This window comes from Purpureocillium takamizusanense, chromosome 2 (assembly GCF_022605165.1).
Source record: "Purpureocillium takamizusanense chromosome 2, complete sequence".
In the NCBI taxonomy this organism is placed as follows: Eukaryota; Fungi; Ascomycota; class Sordariomycetes; order Hypocreales; family Ophiocordycipitaceae; genus Purpureocillium; species Purpureocillium takamizusanense.
In genome coordinates this window covers 2,100,158-2,120,911 of record NC_063069.1, presented here as the reverse complement: position 1 = coordinate 2,120,911, position 20,754 = coordinate 2,100,158, and the positions used below count along the sequence as shown (strand labels likewise).

The 20,754-nt window shown below is 58.3% G+C and overlaps 2 protein-coding genes across 2 annotated transcripts; both read right to left on the bottom strand.

The window, feature by feature from the left end:
- Positions 1-516: 516 nt before the first annotated feature.
- Positions 517-1,227, bottom strand: JDV02_002446 (uncharacterized protein). Its single transcript, XM_047983475.1, has one exon. It carries the CDS (start codon positions 1,185-1,187, stop codon positions 870-872), a length of 318 nt encoding a protein of 105 aa, XP_047839446.1. The 5' UTR covers positions 1,188-1,227; the 3' UTR covers positions 517-869.
- Positions 1,228-3,151: 1,924 nt separating this feature from the next.
- JDV02_002445 (uncharacterized protein) lies at positions 3,152-7,663 on the bottom strand. Its single transcript, XM_047983474.1, has 4 exons — positions 6,882-7,663; positions 5,900-6,765; positions 4,804-5,823; positions 3,152-4,739 (listed from the first exon to the last, which is right to left on the bottom strand). The coding sequence occupies exons 1-4, from the start codon at positions 7,290-7,292 to the stop codon at positions 4,277-4,279; spliced, it is 2,760 nt and encodes a 919-aa protein (XP_047839445.1). The 5' UTR covers positions 7,293-7,663; the 3' UTR covers positions 3,152-4,276.
- Between the last annotated feature and the right edge of the window lie 13,091 nt (positions 7,664-20,754).

Sequence of the window (20,754 nt, the reverse complement as noted above, 5' to 3'; positions counted from 1 at the left end):
ACGTTCAAGCAGCCTGTCCAAGCACACACAGAGACACACACACCCAAACTTGTTGACACCAACAAGCTACGTTCTGCACACACCCGCGGCTAAAGTCAGTCACGACTTCTGTCGTCAAAAAGGCAAACTCGATTCCGCCAGCGACACACCCACGCCTTTGCATGACGCACACTTTGCACCCCCCCTCCACGAACCAGTCTGTCTTTCAGCCTGGCGTCCCACCCCGGCCAGCCCCCCCCGGGTGGTGGCACTTGGGACCCTGGCCAGTCCAGCCTTTGCCTGCCGAGAAACTGGTGTCAAAATTCATTTCTAAGTTCGTGCTGCGCGTGTTATTGAAAGGTTCACCTTGTACGGGTACTTAATCAAAGAACACCATCCGCGAACAAGGCGGACGAGCTTGTGGCTTGCCTCCCTCCACCCTTGAGTCCCAAGCACATGCCCCAAGAGTGAGAAACCAAAACCCCGTTCCCAGCGGGCCGCGATCGACTTTTCTCCCCCCTTCCCCCCCTTCCCCATCCCCCCAGGCGCGAACTTCCCGCGGACAATACAGCTCGACCAGGCCGCTAGTTGACCAAAGCGCCTCGCGTGGTTTAAAAGCTTGGCGGGACCATCGTCAGTGGCCGCGGGAAGCAGGCTGGACACGGCTTTCCTCTTCCCGCTTACAGTCCCGCACCTCGTCCGTACCTGAACCCTTCCTTCCCCGGGTTGTGGCGTTTTCCATTCGGCACACAAAAACTTTGGGGGTCCTGACTTGAACGGTGTAGCGACGCTGTAGTAGCAGTAGCAGTAGCACGTTCTGTGTGCGAGTTGTTAGTCGGGCCCTATCTGTTTGCGATATGACAAACCCACGTCGTCGTCTTCTCGGCTGGCTACTTGAGCAATTTGGTCACCGTGACGCAGTCGCATGGTGAGCACCTGGGTTCCAGGATCCCATCGCGGCTGGACCTGTACTGGTCGCCGTCACACCATGCGTCGGCCATACAAGCCTCGAACAACGTCGGGACGTTGGCCACCCTCTTGGGGCAGCGGACGTGGTATTGGCACCGCGTTACTCTGGAGAGGCACATCCCGCGGGCGCCAATAGCTGCCTCTTCAGGCGAGTTGTCTGAAGTCGGCTTGAACGAAGCGACGACGACGGGCCTGCAAAGAAATATCGCAACAGCGACGTAGAGCATGTGCAGCTGCATGATGATGTCGTATGCGTAAGTGGGCCGGGGAACTGAGGGCTGGTGGCTCGGAAATCATAGATGTTAAGATGGCGTGGGCCTGTCTGTCTTTTAAACCTGAATGCCATCATCAAATGTTCTTTTAATGCAGCTTATGACGCGTCTATCGAACTAAGGTCGAATTTCCATTTATCAGACGTGAAGGCTCGTATGGTATGACTGCTACACAGGAGAGTGCACACGGATCTCACGTTGTGGCTTCGATGGTCTGGTTGAGAAATGCCTCGTTCTCCGTTGTTTGCATTGTACCAGGCGAAAAGCCTCATCTTATAATTCATGGTGTATTCCGTACTGTACTTGCGTGCCAAGACGAAAATACCGCAACCGCCTGCCATGCTTGCCCACCTGAGAGGTGTTGACGCGTCCCAGCGCCGCTCAGGGCATGCAGCACCGCGCTTCCTTCCCATTCTCGAGGGCCTCTTCTAGCAACATGACGGCGGGCCAAAACGTCACCTCCTCCCTCCCCCGTCGCAGCATGCCCAGCATCAGGACAAAACAAGAAAAAAAACCGCGCTCCTCGAGACACGCAAGCCTTGGGCAAGGGTCGGCCGAGTGCCACTTCCCGCTCCATGTGTAGACCTCCTTCCTCAGTCAATACAGTTCGAAGTGGTCTCATAATTCTCGCAGCAGGTGGCAAACTCCTTTGGGAGCATGCGGTCATAATGGCAATCTCTGCTGCCCGTTTCGTAGGCGAGGCTTTGCTGAGCCTTCTGCGCGTGTCTGCAGCACCTCTCAGTCGCGTCTCTGCGGTTGTACCCTTCGGAATTCAAACACTTGCACCGCCTGTCGTTGGCCTCAGTGCCGAGTGAATTGATGGCGATGAGCAAAAGAAGTATGCTGAGCTTCATGTCGAGTCGTGTTGTGTGTTGGACCCAGTAGTGTTAAGTAGAATAAGCCAGTGGTATTTAGACAAGATACAAGTTCATGTCACAAGTTATTTGCGGATCAGCCTCCGCGGTTGTCTTTATAGTAGCTGAAGCGTGTACCTTGGCCAGGACTGTTAATCACGGTCAACAAGGTAGTGCGTCTGCCTGGACGTGATCACTGCTTCATTGTTTACTAACTGGGGAATTTTATAAACAAACTTGAAGTCAACAAATTACTGAATAGTCTCCTCCAAGAACCCCATTCTTGTCTGCCTGCAGCTGAGCGAGAACAGCCATGTTGGGGGAAATGCCAAACGGGCCAGTCTATGGTGTAATTGGGGTTATTCTATGACCACGTTGTTGGTAAATCAACTCAGATTGATGACATCTCGATAATACTTCGCAAGTCAATGCGTTGGCTTAGCCTTTGGTTTGTCATCGTCCTTGTCGCCGCTTATGCGCGGTTTCTCGACGACAGCTGTAGCTTGACATACAGATGGTCCCGTGTCCACTCTGTTCCCCGCAACTTGCTTGTCAAGAGCAGAGCACAGAAACATAAGTCGAATGCCCTTTCTTTTCGCCCGAGTCGGTCTGGACTGCGGCACCCTCACTCAGGTCCGTGTCGGCTGTCCATCCGATGGTACCTGTGCGTAGGAGGCGGCCTCCAAGAAACGCTAACAACCCATGTCATATGCACGAACAAAGCCCGTCCGTCCCAAGCGGAGTCCCGCCTGCCCACCGGGCTCGGTTATGCCAGAGAAAAAAACGACCGGCATGTCACTGATTCGCGGAGCGTACTGCCAGTACATACATACGCAGCACTACTTGACCTACCTGCTCGATGGGTCCGCATGTCATAGCAAGGGGGCAACAGTGAGGGAGGCAGGGAGTGAGTCCCCCCCTCTCTGCTCTAGTATTCATACATGGCATGGATGTCTGGTGGGACGCACGCATACCCTCCTGCGCCCTTATCACCGATACGTGAAACAAGCGAGGTAATGTCAGAGTTTGGTGCGAGACGGTGCAGACGTGATGTTACGGCGTTAGTATTGTGAACCCGGCGCAGTCATCGTCACGGACCATTGTCACCAGTGGTCTTTCCAAGTTTGAGTTGCTGTCTAGTCGCTTTGTGCCATGGCGCCTATTTTCCCGCCACCAAGTGAATTTCCTTGACATAGTATGTACGTACTCCGTAGTACATGTATTCGTACTCCGTACATTGCGCACTTTGCAGACCATGCAGGGGTCGCTTGCTTCAGCCCAATGCAGCCGCACAGCCACCGAGGAAGTCGGTGACTTGGTGCCGCGGTGGAAACAACCTGAGCTACTAAACGAAGAGCGCTGCCGACGCCACGCAGTGTTCCCAACGCCCTGTGCGCCGCCACTGTTGACTCGGGCGCGCTGGAGTGTGGTCGAAACATGACTTGGCAGACCATGGAGGCTGCCCATGGCACAATGTGCTGGTGCCTCGCGGTGTCTGTGGTTATGGAGGGGCGGGACGCGTCAGATCGGCCCAATGTTGAACCATTGTGCGCACAACACTTGTCAACAAGGCATGTTCTGCCTCACAAAACTTGACAGCGATCAGCGAGAAGATACCATTGTTGCACACGTCGGGCGCGTAAGTGAACTCTTCTGACAACCGCAGCATTGCCCCGCTGAATCCCGCCCTGTTGAGAGGGGCATGACAGGTCGGGTCGTTCGAAATGCCAACCGCCTCGGACTTTGCACCAAGCCCGAATCTCCTGTGAGCCGACTCCCTTAGCCTGCTTCGGCTGCGGGCCATCCGCCAACACCGGAGTACCGAACCGCAGGTTCGCCTCGCCATGTAGACCCATCCCTATCCGCCAAGTCCCTATCCCGCCACGACTAAATCCAACCCGACGTCCAACGCTCATCCTGGCCATGCAGACCGCGCCCACACTGGTCAAGCCAGGAAACAAGTCAAAAAAATCAATTCGATGCCTCCATCCGCTATGTTTGCCTCATATGAGGGGGTATGTGTTGCCAAACCCAAGGCGCATATTCTTTCAGCGCCTTCCCATGTTGCCGTTACGCCTTAAATCAGTTGTCGTAAATTCGTGTCCTTGAAGTGGAAAAGACATGCTGTGCGAGGCGCCATCCTTCACGAGGCGACGATGCGATGCGAATTCGAATCCTTAAGAGTGCTCTGTGCCCTGTTGCTCACCGAGGCGAGGGATCTTCCTCCACCATGCAAGCATTCTCCAGCATGTTGGTCCACTTGCCGCTGGTCCCGGCATGGCTATGCTTGAGATGCTGGCGGAAATGATCCGCCCTGTAAAATTTCTTGGCCGAGTTGCATTCCCTGAACTTGTGCACGTCTTGCAAATGCCGGATTCGCTCTTCCCAATCTTGTTCTGTGGCGTGCCTGGGTGGGTGGCCTCCAATGCCACTCCCCATGGCACAGCCAGTTCTGGGAAACTCAACGCCACAGTAGCCACAGGTGTCGACCTCCCCGGGGCGGCTGGTTGAATCATGAAAAGCACGGTCGTATCCAGAGAGCGCGGAGCAGGACCAAGAATGCCGGCGGACGTGCAGAGAGTTCTGGTGACGCTCTGCTTCGTTCTTGTTTTTGAATCGGTTGCCGCAGAAGGAGCACTCGTACTGTTTCTCAGCCTCATGAGCACTACCCATGTGCACGCAGTCAGTAATTGTTCAACGCGGGTATTTCGTTGCATTGGCGGACTTACGCGAGCTCGTCTGCCGTCTCAAACTTTTTGGGCTTCTTTGGGCAGCACTCGCACATGTAAAACCCCTGTAGCTTCGTGCCGCTCGGCTTCTGGATCTCCGTTAACTTCCTCGGACTCGCACCCGAGGCTGTGCGAGCGTGCGCGCCGCCCCGACCCGAGATGGATGTTCGGGGGCTTTGCGTCAAGGAAGCGGGTGTCGTGTAAGGGGAACTGCACGATGTTGGTGAGAGACCCCCTGGTGATGCACCGCCAGGCGAGTGACGGCCGTATGAGTTGCCGGACAAGGGTGGCATCGAAGCCGATGAGATGTAAGAATTGGAGCGCGACACCGCGGCCGGGGACATGGACGAAACAGAGGACCCTTGGGGCACCACGGCCAGCCTAGGTGTGGGAGAGCCTCTCGAGCCAATATCTCTTCGACGGACGACGTCACTCTGGCTATTGACGCCGTGGAGCAGCATCTCTTCGGGGGGCGGGCTGGCAGCCCGACGCTTCTGACCGACAGCAGCGTACGAGTCGTCGAGATGCAAACGCTTGATAGAAGCAGCGTCATCCATTTCCATGTCTTCTGCCCCAGTGAACTCGTAGCTCCCTTGAGTGGAGTTGGCGTCATCGCTGTTGTTCCTCCACGTCCGTGCCCGTGGCGACTGGTCCACGTCTGACGTGTCGGGATGTGGGCGCTGGTCCACGGGGCTGTGGTGGAACGGCAGAGGTCGAGGGGATGCGGCCGAGTATAGCGGGCTGTCTGAGAAGCGACTAATGGGCGAGTCGAGCATCGCCTGGCGGCTATGGATAGGCAACTGAACGGGCATATTCAGAGTCGGTCTCGCCCGTGCATCCGGATGTCTTCGGGACATGTCGCTGACGGAGGACGTCAAGAGTGAGCGCGGTGGCGACTTTTCGGCATTGCGGATCGGATCCAGTCTCTTCAAAACGTCGTCCGTGTGGATATCAGCGGGAGACTGGAAGTGAAACTTGCTGTGATGCAGTCCAAACTCTGTCGGCGCCGAATCACGAGATCTAGTTGGCAGTCAGTATCGGGACGGATGGCGACCGCTCGCTCAACGTTCCAATTTACAAAGGGGTGGCGCCGTACCTGTCGGTAGAAGCATAACTTGCGTAGCCCTCGTCGCCATTGGTTGTGCTGCCGGTGCCCCGTCTCTTGAAGTTCGGACGATCATCCGCCTGGGAAGAAGCCATGCTACCGTAACCGCTAGCAAAAGACGAAGAAGCGTTGTAGTCTCGGCTGTCTCTTCTCAAGTGTTCCGACGGGTGAGGGCTATCGCCAAAGGGTAGCACTCGAGGCGGAGGCAGAGGGGGCGGCACATCGTCTCGCATATCGAGACCTGGTATGGACATGGCGGGACTTCGTCCGAAAGGCATGTCGTGATGTCCTCGATAGCGTCCAGGCCCGGGGGTAATAATGCTAGGGAGCGTGGGAGCAGGCTCCCGGTATTGTGGCGGGAACGCCATGGTCAAGGTTTTGTTGGCCAAGAAGCAGATACAGGGTTTGTATCTTAGACGAGGCTGGTATAGTGGGCTGCCGAGGCAGCTGAAGATGCACCAGGGCTGCAAAGCCAGGACAGCTGGGAAGGCGGGAACAATTACGACACAGGACTCGTCATTGAACCTTTCAGCGGCGATGTCGGCCAGAGGCGGCCGGCTGAGTCGTGAGGGTGCAGGTATCGGTGGTAAGGTCTGACTCGAGCGAGCCTTGGGAGGTGGCGACAGCTTCGGTGTGTCCGTATCGTCGAGAGGCACGCCAAAACGGCAACGGGGTGATCGAACAGGAACGGAAGGCGAAGGCGAAGAATAATTTGCAAGAAGTAGAAGAAGAATGGGAGAAATGACAAGAAACGGTCGCTCGAGGTATACGGTGAGTCGCAAATCGACGTACTTGGTGGAGGAGTCGAGGGCAAAGACAGCAATGGTATGTGGCAGCAGCACAAGTATATGTAAGTGCTGCAGCGGGTTGAGGTAAGCTTTTGCGGAGGGGAGGACGTTTTTGTTGTTTGGCGAGTGGAGCGGCCGGGGGGTTGCTTGGTACGAAGCGAAGTACCTGAGGAGTGCGGACGTACCAACAGGGTGACGGCGGCCACGACGGGGTGGTCGTTGGAAAAAGGCAGGCGTGCGTGGAGAGACGCCTCGGGGATTTCGGGGGGGGGGCTTGAGCTGGGCCGGGCTGGGCTGGGGCACAGGAGGAGATCAAGAGGTGAGGGAGGAGGAGGGTCGCTATGGATGGGGGTGGGAGGGAAGGAGGGATGGGCTGGTATTGGCTGGGATGTGGATATGGATGTGGATGTGGATGCGGATGGGATGGGATGAGACGGGGCACAGTCCGGAAGTACCAGTACAGCACGGGGGCACTTCCCGGAGTGCCTTGTTCGGCCGGCGGATGGAAGGCGTGCGACGTTGGATTCCTGGGCCTGTGGTGGTGCGATGCCTTGACGCCTGTTGTTTTGCCTCGCTCGGTCCGTGTTGCTTGTCATCCGCCGTGTGTCTTGGGCATCCGACGAGCGCGACGCTGTCCTGAGAATTGGAGGTTTGAAGCAGGGTAGAGCAAATGATGACCCTCGGAGCACTACTTAGCAGGCGCAAGACAATGGCTACCTACCTACCTAGTCGACCGACGGTCGTGGCGCAAACAACAGCGGGTTGCAACTTGGAAGCGGGCAGCTAGCTGGTGTCGTCCATGTTCTGCCCAAGGTGGTCTGCAGGTAGGTGGTATTTCCCTAGCCAGGTAGGTCTCCTCCTGCCAAGGGAGGAGGCAGCCACTGCAGGCATGTAGATCCCCTTGACATCTCGATCAGCGGCCGAAGGCAAAGAAGCGAAGAGCCGAGCTGCGCAGGAGGGTTTTATCTAGAATTGGGTTATGGTGGCCAGCGCAGCTGCACCGCCGGGCACATCACCGAACGGGCGCCGCAGCAGCCGGCAGCCTTAAAAGAGGGGAATACCTTGGGTCGCCGTCGCGCTGTGGTAGGAGCGCTCGCCGGCAGCTCCCTGCCAGCAAAAGGGCACTGCGGCCGACAGCCGGCCAGCCAGCCCTGCAGGACCGAAACTCTGGCGTTTTGGCATGTTCTCTCGCTGACGGGTTGCCGGATCGGTGGAGGAGTGGGCGAGCATTGCATAGAACCGCCCCAAGAGTGAACCTCATGAACCAGCAGGTCGTCGTTGGGGGTGTCATCAGCGTGCCGGGGTTTTGCGGAGGGCAAAACGACCCCCCCTCCTCTTCTCTCTCCCGTCTCTGTCTCTCACTCTCACTCGCAGAGTTGTCAGCGGGGGCCCTCAGACTCGCGTATCCTGCCCGTCTTCCTTCCGTTCCACCGCCTGGGGGTTCTGAGAGACTCACTCACTCAGCACCGAGTCAGTGGGCACCATGGACGGGAGGGAACCCAGCGCAGCGCCAAGTCCACCGGTCTGGCAGCGACAGGCAGGTACGACCCCAGCTGAGATCGGTACTAGGTAGGTAGCCACCTTGCCTATATACTGTACATTACCCAGGCACAAACCCTTGGACGTACAGAACCTGCCCACGCGTCGGTGCAGGGAATCCCAGCTATCCTAGCTGTCCATCGCTTGCCACTGCCTTGGTAAGGTCTCTCTACTGTACTCTTTGAAGGTAACACGTACACGCGGCCCGCAGGATTCGAAACCCATGCTGAGATTTGCGAGTCGAGGATGGCCGTCTCAATTTCCCGCCCGGGGCAGTGCTGCTTTGCGGGCTGCTTGGCGCGCGCAGGCGGCGGTGCGACCTGGAGCGAGCTTTTCGTGGCCTGGCGTGGGATGATGAGCGGGCCACTGTTGGCTCGGCGGCGCGCTGCTGAGGCACTGTTACTGATATAACACCAGGTCGACGAACCCGTGGCTCTCTTAGGCGTCCTCGCCTCCTCCTCATACCCCTCCTGCGTGCCTTTACCTTTTCCTTGCTCGCTCTCTGCTCCGTGTTGCGCTTCCATCTCTGTCATCCGCGGAATTGCATGTAAGGTGATGGTGAGGCGCCCATGGACATGGACGCCACCGCTGAAGGCCCTACTGCGCCAGCGCGAGACCAGCCGGCAGGCATAAGGTAGGTAGGTACCGTAAAGTGAGGTGGTGGTGCCCGAGTTGGCCCAGCACGGTGAGCCCTGAAGGGTCCTCGTCCTCGTGGCCTCCATGGGCCACCGCCTGGTGTCTTCCAATCCAGTGCCACTAGAATTGTTCGCACGACCCTTCCGCTTCTCTCGCCCACGTCCGCACGGACGGCCGAGCTTCCCATGCACCTCACCTCATGGCATCGCCCACGCGGCGGCACTGGCCAGCAGCGTCCCGTACCGATACTCACAGCCCGGGGGGGGGCTGTTCCGCGCGCTGGATCCACGATGGTGCTGCAGGCCCTGTCTTCTCCAGTGCATGCCCACCTAAGAGAAGGAGTGCGCCGGGCCCTGACCCCAGGGCGTATCCTCCGCAATCGCGCCCCCCCCCCCCCCTTCAGAGGGGGTGTAGGGCCAAGCAAGCGCCAGCAGCCACACCTGGGCGTCATTCATTCTTTGCTGGAGATGCGCAAGGAAGGTACCTCTGGAGGCACGCGGGCAGGTACCGTCGCTGGTGCCTTCCTCGTGGATGTTTTCACTCCAACACGCCCCGGCCGGCCAGCCAGCCTTGTCCCACCCAGCCGACCAACCCACTCGGCCACGGCGCCCTCTCGCACCCCTCGCTCCCCCAACTGCAGTCCTCCCACGTCCGCATCCCCCTCCCAATGCACAATCTATCCAAGAGCCCCGGCTGTGCGTGCCTCCGTTGGGGCTGACCCGACCGAAACCAAGTGCCCACTTCCCGGCTGGGAAATGCCCTGGTCCGCCTGCGAGCCGCTGACTGTAAGGCGCGTCAGAGTGCCACTTCGAGCCATCAACCCGCCCGTGTCGTCTGAGGCGAGGGAGGGATTCGGGGCTTGGCTTGGCACGCGGTTCGCACTTCATCGTTGCTCGCGCATATCTGACGTCCAGAGGCATGCCTCGACCTGCACAACACACCAGCCAGGCGATCTGCGGCGCTGGCGCGCACGAAGGTGGCCTTCCCCCCGTCCTCAGTCGGCCTTGTCCCAATGGAGCTTCTTGCGAAGTGGTCGATTAGCGGCGGATGTCTGCTGCTCCTGGAGCTCTTCTGTGCGAGCTCGTCGGCCACGGTCGTCACCTCGTTGTGGTATGGCATCAGGGTATCGCAGAAGCATATCCCATCGTTGCTTACGACGACGTAGTGTCAGCATACGAAGCAACTAGGCTCTCCGACATTATCGGGCTGGTAACGGTATACCGGGACGGTGCCACTGAGCCTCTCCTAAGCCAAGGATTGACCAGGCTAGATTGACCGAACGGGTCCAAGCCTAGCCGAGCTGTCTTGCCCGTCTTCAAGCCTGCGGCTGCTGTTCAAGGCGGGAATCAGGGACTGTAGGCCCAAGCCAACTTGCATACCACATGGCCTCCACCTCGTCAATCTGGCATGTCATCTAAAGGCCCGCAGCCATGGCCGTTCACAGCAACTCAGCTTTGTGGAGACATGGCGCTTCTCCCATGGCGTCAGTGGTTGACGACGAGGGGTTATCCCGCCTCCAACTCAGCCGTTGACGACAAGACCGAAGCCATGCACGAGCACATCATTGGCGTGAGTGGCCAACAACGCTTGACAGGCATGCCGTTGCTTACCTGGCTCGCGCCATGACTGTGTCTAGGGCCGCCCGCAGTGCGGACAGAGACGCAATTGCCCATCGAATGGCTCTAGGAGCACCGTAAACAAGTGTGATTTGAAATATCGAGGCCCATCCGCGGAGACCCGTGCGCACACGGTCGGCCAGTAATGCCTCAGATATAACAAGATCTAAGCTCTATTTCGGACGTACCAGATCGAAATTGCAGGGCTGAATCACCAAAAGTCAGATGCTTGCTTGCCAACGTTAGCGGCGTTGACTTCCGCCGCAATAGCTGCAACCGTGTCCGGGGATCGATCTCGCTTCCGAGTCTTGGTTCGGCCGACAGTGACAGTCAACTCTCCTTGACCAGGCCCAGAAAAGAAAGATCTGTTTTGCTGCATGGTGACCCTCGAACTCGGATTTTCGCATTTATAGGCTAGCGCCAAAATCATTGAGAAACCAGGGTGTCACAGGATGTCAGCCGCCAGTGACGAGTTGCCGGCCGGCAGGCAATATCGAAGCGCAGGGCTGTAGCCGGCTACGCCCAGAACCAACAGAAGCCCGTCGCTGACAAACTTGGAGTTGCGCCACAGCAAGCGGGGAAATAAGGGGTCTATCTTACGCCAGCCGCCGCCGCCGAATTTGTTGGCCTCGCAATAGTACGAGAAGCAAGCGTCAAAACAATTTCCGTTCGATAGATGGGGTTGGAAGGTACGAAGGATGTCAGCCATGCATCCTGTGCGCGCCTGACGCGGCGATGGAGAACGGCCTTTCCGGCCAGGGCCAACAGGAGAGGGACCCATGCACACATGATGCGTAGTCGGTAATGCCATGGCCATTTGCTCTTGTCCAGCAACATAGGTAACAACCTCGATGTCGCCGCCTGAGGCTGGGGCGCTGGCGACCAGACAAAACCACACCGGCCAAGGCGGGTTTGCCCAAGGCTGTAAGCTGGCCAACGGCAGGACCGATTGCTGGGTTCCGTTTGGATTGCCTCTTCTGGAATGACTGGGACTGTTCATGGCGGAATCCAGCACGGTGGCGTCGGCGGGGCCATCATCGGATCCGAGGCGGGTGCTGGGACGTGCGCACGCTCAGCTGTGAACAATCAGCAAACGCGCAAGCGGATAACCGACACGGGAGTGGTCGGGCAGAACACATTGCGTAATCTGTGTTAACTGCTGGTGAAACCGATGGGCGAGTCGTGGAGTCCAACCCGCCAGGACGAGGCGCGCTGACGGTGGCCAAGAAGCTACCTCGAATCTGGATCTGTCGTGTGTCAGTCCACGGCTGAAAACCAACGACGTCTGAGGCTGACGACGACATGATTGGCAGGCACAAGAGCAGAGATGCGAATTGCAAAGAGGATTTGGTTGGCCCAGGCAAGACAGTACCAGAGGCATTGGCGCACAGCATGGGTACGTACAGAGTTTCAAACTCGTTGCGCGCCGTTCCACCGCATCATGTGCCCAACCAGACACCAGCCCATTCTAGCCTTCAGCCCTACCAACTCCTGCGGCCGAGACAGGGCCAGATTTGTTCGAGGAAGGAGGGGGTGTGGCGTTCGGCGCCTGGCTTTGTACAAAGTTGTGCAAGTGAGGCCAGGGTGTGTGGCTGATCTAGTGGCTTCGTGACCAGCCCAGCCAGCAAAGCATGCGAGGGGCCGCCGCCTCCAACGACCATGTCCGGCTATCAGTGGAGATGGGAGAGCAATTGGTCTTGAGCCAGCGACGACGCTTCTCGGAGCCCGCGCTCCACGCTGTGGCGAGCCTGGGGTTAGACGGACACCACAGGAGTGTCACCCTCAGCCTCAGATATTGCGCGTACTTGTGCGAAGCAGCCGTAATCACAACGGCGTCAGGCATTCTCGTCAACGGATGACCACCTCAGCCATCATTGGTGACTAGAGCTTTTCACAATCACCGAATACAGATGAGAGGTTAATGCCAGACTCGGTGCGGTTGATGGCTAAGAAGACCAAGACTTTTGGGTGGCGTCAATAATCGACGCCAGGGTGCATGATGCCAGCCTACGAACCGCAACATATTGGCCTTTTATCGTCATGGGGATTTTTTACTGTGTGAAATCTCAGGGCAAATAACGTCGTCTCTGATTACACGTCCGAACTCGACCTTATGAGCCCTAGAAGGCAAATGGTGGCGGAAATGCAGTAGAGCATTCATCCAACTGGAAAGGCAACCGATGGGCTGACCCGGATGGTAACCAGCGCCGCGATGCTTGGCGGTCCCAGCAACATGGAGGTCTGGTGGCGCGTACCATGCAGCCTGCGTCGACCGGGGTGGCTGGATGTGTCTGAGGATTGCACGGACGATACGACAGAAGCTACGAGGGCCGTCGATATCTGCCGAGTCGACGTTGTCCAGGAAGCATTGAAGCCTGCGCGGGCGTCGATGTGCCGTGACACTGGATGCCGAATCTGGCCCACCCTTGCCGTCTGTGGGCTTCTTGGGGACGTGGTCCGTGCCTCGCGCCGCCCTCGCCTCGCAGCAACTACAAAATGGATCGTGCGGAGACCTCAGGATCCATTGATACTAATGGAACCATGGAAAGCAGAGGCAGCCATCATACGCACCAGTACGGTTGCATCGCAAACGGCTTCGAGACATGTATTTGGTGGCGGAGCGGGCCTCGCTGTAATGCTGGCTCGTCCGGCGGCGAGCGCTGCATCGGCGCCGTCCTGCTCTGTAAGCCAACGCTTGATTGTCTTATACTAACTTGGCATCCAGATCACAGGCACAAGCCTTCCTAGGTATGGTACACACGTACAAAGTACCTACGCACAGCGCACATGTCTCACGCAACATGCCATGCGGATCCCTGGACAACCATACTCCGTACTGTCGGACGTAATCCTCCAGTCTCATAGTACATCCTCGACCACATGCACGCACGTTCGTTCCAAGCCATGCATTCTGGTACTCCCAAATACTGACTGGCTTGTGCGCTCGGCCCTTGGCAACTCGGAGATGGAGGTGTCGCCAGTTCACTTTCCACAACGATGAGACGCCTGTTTGCACGAATTCGTTGGTTGGCGCTTCTTAAGGTATAGGTACCTAACGCTGGAGTTACAGCACCGCAGGCAAAGATTTCAGTAGACACGCAAAATGTCCCTTCTAACTACAGCAAGACCAGAACTGCCGAGTCGGTTTCTTCTCCACGGACAGTGGACCGGGCCAAAAGCACATTATCTCCGGGCAGCCCTCATTACCACCCATTGCGTCGCACCTCAGTTGGTCTTAGAGCAGGCAGCTTTGGCAAACGTCGACCCAGCAAGGACCTCTTGGCGAGGGCTCCAAGCCTCAACCGACGACGCGTCCAAGCCCACGCCCAAGGCTTTCCCCGGAAACCCCACCGTCGCACATGTCCAGACTAGTAGTAGTTCGGAGCAACAAGCCCGAGTAAAGTCGCTACATGCAGGACATCAAGCGACAGTTGCACTAGTTTGGGCTTGGCCATCGTGCCGCGCATTCCGAAAGGACAACGAAATACACACGCCGCAGTACTGACTTTAGTATTATCATTGTTATTTTTCTTGATTGGGCGATAGAGGGACCGGAACGCGCGTCTGACCATTGACCATGATGAATTGACGACGAAGACGCTGTCTGTCTAATATACCGGCAGCGTCGTGTACCATGGGACCTTGCCGACGACGGTGCCGACTGGACGGACAACCGGAGGACCCATTTGCCGGCGAGGTATGGCTCCTCCCCAGCCCGAGGATGGGCCTGTCCACGCGTACAGGTAGCTCAGCGCACTTACACGTTAGTCGCCGCATTTTTTCGTCCTCGTCGCACACCCGATGGCGAACAGACGCCCATTCAAACAAACAAGCGCCAGGGAGAAGATGGATGGGGATGGGGGGGATGCGACTGGGTCGCTAGATGCACGCCTCAACTGCTCTCCCGAAATCAACGAATGGTTCCGCAACCTTTTGCGTGAGACAGAACGGGAAGAGGAGGGAGGCTGTGTTGGCATAAGACTGCTGCAACCTGGCCAGGCCAAGACCGAGCGAAGCATGCAACGGGGCCGAGAGCCAGCAGAGCAAAGCCCTGGTCCCGGAATGGAACAGAGCCGAGGCTGGTCCACAGTCTTTGCTCAGCCCTATTCTTCTCGTCGTTGGGTGCTTTGCAGGGCGCGCGCGTTCCACGGCCCCGGACGGGCGGGCGGTGGAGCGGCCGAGCGGCCGACCACCTGGAGCACTCCGGCACACTCGGAGCCCGTCGTCAGTCGGAGGGGCGACTCTTCATGTAGATGGCAAGATGGCAACTCAAAAATTGGCTGACGACCCGGAACGGCGGCCACAATCCTGGCCGCAAAGAGGGCGAGCATTGGCGGTTCTGCGCGCGGTATATCTACATGCAAGGTTTCGAGAAGGCTGCAGCAGGTAAAATCCCAGACAAGCCACTTTCTCGCGAGGTCAGCGACCGCTCACCAGCACAGGAGCCGGGAATCGCGCTGCAGAAATGAAGGCGCGCGTCGTCTGACCGCGTGAGATACGTAGTAGTTACATTACTACTACTACTCCCCGCCTGTACACCATTGCTTGAAAATGGCAAATCGTGGGTCTTCGCTGACGCGGGCAGAGTCAAGCAGAGCGGCCTGCCGCTTCCAACCTGTAGCCGGCGGCCACGGCGGCAGGGACTCAGTCCGCGGGCAAAGGCTGGTTGGCTGCCTCCTCAAAAACCATATTCGCGGACGGACAGACACATTAAGTGACCCAAGTGCGGGCCCGAAAAAAAAGTCGCCGAATCAACACAAAAAAAAGTCGCCGAATCGACGGACGACACCCTCGGAATGTCACCATCTCTATCGTGAATAATACGAAGGGATTTAGTAGCGGCTCCTCGAGCCGATTCGGTGGGACCCATATTCTCTTCTCAGCTTTCAGCACGCGCGCGCGACCCCCGGCGTCATCGCACAGCTGCGCAGGCGGTCATGTCGTCCTATCTAGTGGATACGCCGCGTGCATGGCTTGAGTAGTATGTGGTGCCTTGCCTTCGATCAATGCTTGACTGTCTGGTATGTATGTGCTTCGTATAACAGCAACAACTTCTCCCCTACCTGGCTCTCTGATCTGTTGGACGAAGAGTCCAATGCGGGCCTTTTGCGCAAAAGAGGGCTTGTTCCACGAGGGCAATGACCTGCTCGTCGACGCTGACTGGCTGCGCCGCTTGTCAACGACGATGGGTGGGTTAGCACTGGGGTAGTGCATCTGCCTTCTGCCACTAACAACCTATGCCTGCACCACCCCTGGCTCGCCTCCTCTGTTCCCTGAGCGTTGGTTCTTGTCTCCCTGCTAACGAAAAGGACAGGACGATGTCATCAGGCAGAGAGGAGGACAAGGAGCTGATGGTGCATGCTGTTTCGTGCATATCCCATACTGCGAAGCTCGATTTAGCGCCACTTCACGCAGTCTGCCTTCTCCGTGGGGGTTTGCCTGCTCCTCGTTCAACTCGTCTGCTAAGCGATGTCTAACGGCCATGCAGCTCGCATGGTCTCCATAGTTGTGATGGCGCCGTCTCAGGCAACGCCATGGAGCAGGTATATCTGATTCCTAAGAAGGGGAGGAGTCGGGTGATGCCCACTCCGGGCTACACGCCTCTCAGCATTGGACTCTACGAGCTGCATGTGCGGCCGACGCCTGCATCATGGAAAATAGTAAATGTACCGGTACGGCTCCCCAAGGGCCATCGTGACGATTCCAAGTCCTTTGGTTGCCTGTTGAGTCGCCCCCATCCGTGCGCATACGTGAGATGCTACCTTGCTTTCACAGGTACAAGGTATGCTGTAGTGAGTGAGCGAGACGGATGACACGGCCCAAATGGCCCTACAGGGCGGAAATAGTGGCGCGCTTCTAGCGCAGAAGGGGCCCTGAAATCTCCAACTCACGTGCCCTTTGAGGTAGCAATCCCGACGCGCTAGAGGGTGCCACGCCGTCGAGCTGCAGAGGCCGGCGGCACTTGTTGGCCTGGCAGGGCTCCTGTTGTAGGTTGCCGTTAGCTTCCATGGGTCGTCTCTACTGTAAAGACACTAACTTGCAACTCTTTCAGGTACGAGACGCACACAGCGAGCGGGAGATGAACTGACCCCGGTCTCTGCGGCACCTTCTTTGTATACCAACTAAGTTAGTTGGTAGGGACAGTGCTAAAGTACTTAGGTAAATCAGCCTGGCAAAAGGCCCGCCCCGAAAGTCGTCGGTCTTTTTCGCTCGCCATTTCGTACGTTGCTATTTACCCGCCGCCGCCGAAGCCGCCATCTTTCAAGCTGCCAGCCGGGCGGCCGGCGGCCGGACAGCACCTGTGTAATCATCGGGCATACCCACCCACGGTGCCGGGTCTGGGTTTGAGGGACGACACCGCGGTCACTTACGGGGTGCCGCCGGCATCAACCCTCCCGCCCACGTTTCCTCGTGCCCTGGGAGGCTGCTCATGCAGCATATGTTGGGTTTCAATCCGCCGCCGGGGCCGCTTTCTGGAAGGTAGGCTCGCGCCGCTCACTGGGGGTCTGGTCAACACAGCTGACAGGTGAGGTCGTCTGTTGGTACAAAGTGCGGTGGTGAACGATGGACTCACGGCCCAGGTCATGAGCAGCCACATCAACATCGTGGACAGACAAAGCCTCATGTCGCAGGACATGTTCAGTGAGGAATCATTCCGGCTCGGCACGACCTCAGATGAGTTAGATAGAGGGACAGGGCGGTGTGAACCCCAGACAGCTGCTGAGGCTAGCAGATGAAGAGCACCTATGCCGCGGACGTTTGTGCTGCCCGACTTGGGCCATGCCCTAAGCCCGCTGAATGAGCTTTGTATGACGCCTGGCAGGGCCTTGGCCGGCACAAGCCTCGTGAAGCCGTACCCAGTGGAGTTTATCCAACCTCGGGGCAGCCGGTCGGCAGCGGCGGGGCCACGCTGCCGGCACGAGGGGCTGCAGCGGCCGGCCGGGACACTCGGCAAGGAGGTTGGTTGAGCAACGTACTACAATAGCTCCCGGGCCCGGGGATGGGAGGAGGGGGGCCACGCCGAGAGGTGGGATGGGGGGGGGGATACGACATACGAGCTCACCCGTCATCTTTGAAGTTACGATCATGTCATGCAGCCGCCTCTCTCAGTCATCGTCAGTGGTGAGCCTTGCTCCGGGATGGAACGCCACCAGCATATCGCCAAGCAAAACGACGACAGACTTTTGTTCAAAAAGGGCGGAAGGTGGTTAGACCGGTCTGGTCTGGCCATCATCTTTTACCCTCCCCCGCGTGGTGAACTTGCGTCACGCAGGACAGCAGGGGCTTGCTCCACGGCGGCCCTATCACGCGCAATGCACACCCTTTAATTGTAAGTAAATTCATACCGACCAGGCGGCAGGGCGCACCACGGACGTGCCAGCGATTTGCGTGCGTGCGAGATAGCAGCTGCGAAAACGCGAGACATACGGGCGGCGTTCTCGTCTCATGGTGGGCGCTACCACTGACTGCTACGGCTGGCTCGTGTCAAGGAAGCTGTGCGAACGGACGGACCGGGGTGGCGTCTCTCCATCGCATCGCTCCTCGCTATGCGACTGCCCCAAGTCCCGCCCATCATCGAAGAGAGCTGTGCCACAGCCGGCCGGCCAGCCAGACAGGTAGTCTCGTATAATAAGGTATTCGGAGGAAAGATCTAAATGGGAACCGGCCGGCCGGGACCCAGTCGACGATGATGACGCTGACTGTCGACCGACCATCGTCGTCGGAATTTTGCCCCATGTTTCCATCCAGACGTTTTGGGCGCAGCACTGCGAAGCTCATTTAGTACCTCGGTACAGTAACTATAGTACCTCACTTGCCTTTCTTCAGTGGCTGGCTTCCACCGTCAGCATGGGAAATGGATCAGCGGCGAGCCCAGCGGCCGCTGGCTCGGCACCTAGAGTGGCAGCGATGACCATCCCAACTGGCACGTCCCTTGGCGCTGGCGCAAGCCAGGACGGCGACCACTGGACGCGCTAGGCGACCTGACAGGTTTCGCGCGGGCGCAAGTGAAGCGCTTGGGCGGATCCCCAGACGTGGGCGGCGTCAGGGGGAGGCTGGTCACTGTATTTGACCCCTGAGAGGATTGGCCCGGAGGACTGAACCAGCTCCAGTCATACCTTATTAGGTAGTAACGTTAGTCACCTAAGCACCCGGCGACCCAAGCCAACCCACCTTAGTACACACCATCAATACTTCCACTACGGAGTAATAACGTACAAGCAGCTGCCGAAGGGCAACCTCCACTGTGCTCGTTGACCTAGGTACTAACCTATGGCATGCTCCACTGAGCCGTTTGCTGCCATCACGGGGCCCCTTGGAGGCGTCAGGCAGGCAAGCCAGCCAGCCAGCCAGCCAGCCAGCGCCCCTCGATCAGCCGCCGCCGCGACGACGCTGGTGAGCATCCGGAAAGGATGTGCTTCGAGAAGGAGTTTGCCGCCGGCCAGTCAACAGGCTAAATCGTTAGCACGTCTCAAGTCGATGCCTACCCGACTCAAAGCCAAAGAAGACGACGCGTCCGTCTCTGGAGAGAACTTGGCGCCATCACCGTAGCCCGCTCTCGGTGAGGCAGAACGGCTGGTGTAAGTGCGGAGGTCCTCCCGGCTTTGTACAATACCTACATGAAGCATACCCGGCCCGTCTCTTCTCACCCGTCGCGCCCGAGACCTTGACTCGCGAGCCCGCCAGAGGGCGTCGTTTTTTTGGGGCGTCGGACATGTTAGTTACGGTACAAAGTGAACCCTGCCCCGCCCCCCCCCCCCGGGGGGCTGGCGCTCTGGACGGCAACCCTGCGGGTACTAGGTAAGGTACGTAGTCAGTCAGTCGTAGGGAGAGACAGGGACGGCAGCGGCCCAGGCAGGCGGGCATGGCGGGCAGGCAGGAAAAGCATGCATGGGGCGACAGGGCTGAGGTCGAGGGTGAAACTCAAAAGATGGCCGGAACAACTCAAGTCTGAGGCTTTGCGTCATATTACGGGCGCCGATTCCCACGAGGGCTTATTCTTTTCTTCTTGGGATAGACTTGGTGACGGCAGGGACCTGGTTGTTTGAACTGACAAGCGCGTACGTACAGTAGTACAGTACACGTCCACGCAGCTGTGGCGCACGCATCGTGCACTCATCCCCGCCAGCGGCAGAAACGGCAGATCGCCTCCATTCGATAAGAAACATGGGATGAGGTGACGGGCCCTCTTTCCCGCGGAAAGTTGACCTGTGCATCCTGCCAGTGACTGCGAGGGAGGGGCAGAAGGAGGAGCCCTGGTAGAGGGCGCGGGGGGCGGCGGCGGCGGCGGGGTTCAGCCTCTGGTGCGAGAGGCGCTGACAAGGCCAGACCACCTACTACTAACACCGGCAGGCACGGCCGGGCGGACACGCTGCTGGCTCGCCAACCCAAACGGCTTATGCGCGTCATTCATCACAGCAAGCGCACGCGCACGTCCGAGCCATGTCATGTTTGAGGAGGACGGACTGGACGCGTGTCCCGCCCAAGCGAGAAAAAGGGAGGGAGAAAGTTGTGGCGTGCGGCTGAGGATGCCGTGCTGAACCATGTGTTCGGGAAGCCTGAGTGGGCTCAATGGGCTTCATGGCTCCTCCTCCATCATCACCCTCCCCCCCCCCTTCCCCTACAAAGATGCGCACAGAAGCATGGTCGGTGCAGATCGGGCAGTCGATCGAGTCTTCTCCACAGCTGCTGCGTGTGTGGGCTGCGCGCGGAACATCTCCGTGGGGATGCGGCTGCAAACCCAGACACAGACAGACAAGGCCGGCTCTGCTTATACTGCTGCTACCTACCCATCTACGTACTTCGTACTTATGTTATTACTACTCCAAGGAGGGGATGGAGGGCGAGGAGAGAGGCAGGATGGCAAGGACGACGAGCATTCTGCCCGCTGGTACTTCGTACGTATACGAAAACTGAGACGAGATCGACGACGAGGAACTCGGCGACCGAGACATACAGACACGCAAGACGGCTCTCTTTGCACCATCCGTCCATGAGGGCGGTACGTGGCCGCCGCCGCCGCTACCCCCTGCTTGCCGTCTTGCGTCTCGCCCTCCCTCTCTCTCTCTCTATGTGTGTAAGTGCGAGATGATGCCCCGCGGCGCCTTGTCTGTCTGTCGGCCTCCAGGTGCCGGCGCCAATACAGAGGAGGCAGGCATCCCCTGCACGGCAAAATACAAGAAAGAAAAAGCGGGAGCATGACGCCTGGCAAGGCAAGGAAAGCGGTGATCGTGGTGGTGGGTGCCTCACCCGGTCGTTCAACCCCCCA